We start from the raw sequence: 888 nt of genomic DNA on the forward strand, positions 1-888 counted from the left end.
CTCTGGCATCGTTTGGATTTATGGACATGGAACTCTGGTAAGTCTGACCCTGGCTTTGGATTCTGATTTAAACCTGTTTGAACTTTGCTGCTTGTCTTACTCGGCTTAACTTTGGACTGCTCTTGGACTTTGCTTACTTGCATCACGCCCCCTGGCCCTGCCGTGACAGGGAGGGTATGAGGAACAAATAAAACAACCCATCACAATCAATGAACACTTGGATAAATAAATAAATTGGAAACCGCAAATGGGGTCCTTGGATCACATGTCCACAAATTTTCATTACGAAGTTATGAACATGCATATTTTACAGCTAGAACTATCCAAGCCTGCAGGAATTTCTTAATCTGCAGTTCTCTGGCTCACCACAAGGGGTAGCACAGCACAAACATTCGGGGTTCCAGGCGCCATGAATCCTGCGCATGAGAGCCTCCAAATTCTGCCCGGTGGGTCAACACATAGCCAGCATCAAAGGAGGAGGCAAACATTTACGGAGCAGCGGGAACTCCACACCACTTCAGCGTTCAGTTTCCAGCGCAGGATATCTGGAACCTCTCCATTGTATTCTTACCTGGCTCCCGCTCTGCACACTGTTCACCATCCTCGTGAAACGGATGATGTGGCCGTCCTTTTGCCCCGGCAGAGGCCAAACGACCGGAGGCAGGCGAGCTTCATGCGGGGGCGCCAGCTGGCCAAGCGGCACATTGTCGTGTGGCCCGGGTCTATCATTGTTCCAAGAAACCTGGCCTCGGGGATGGTTCTCGTCTTCCAGGCGTTTGGTATCTGGCGCCTGAGCGACAAGTGAGGTCTCCCGGGCAGCTGCAGCCTGTTCCAGGGGCATCGGGGGCGGTTTTCCTTCATTGCCTGCGGAGGCCTAGCGAGAAGAGC

At 52.4% G+C, this 888-nt stretch overlaps 1 protein-coding gene across 1 annotated transcript in view; it reads right to left on the reverse strand.

The window, feature by feature from the left end:
- Positions 1-571: 571 nt before the first annotated feature.
- LOC107116084 (Golgi integral membrane protein 4-like) overlaps positions 572-888 on the reverse strand; it is a gene marked incomplete at its 3' end in the record, with an annotated part of 47,462 nt that continues 47,145 nt past the window's right edge. The window contains exon 9 of the mRNA XM_015417946.1: positions 572-874. Within this exon, the coding sequence (XP_015273432.1) occupies positions 572-874 (303 nt within the window). The remainder of the gene's footprint in view (positions 875-888) is intronic.

This window comes from Gekko japonicus, unplaced genomic scaffold, assembly GCF_001447785.1.
Source record: "Gekko japonicus isolate JY-2015 unplaced genomic scaffold, Gekko_japonicus_V1.1 scaffold893, whole genome shotgun sequence".
NCBI lineage: Eukaryota > Metazoa > Chordata > Lepidosauria > Squamata > Gekkonidae > Gekko > Gekko japonicus.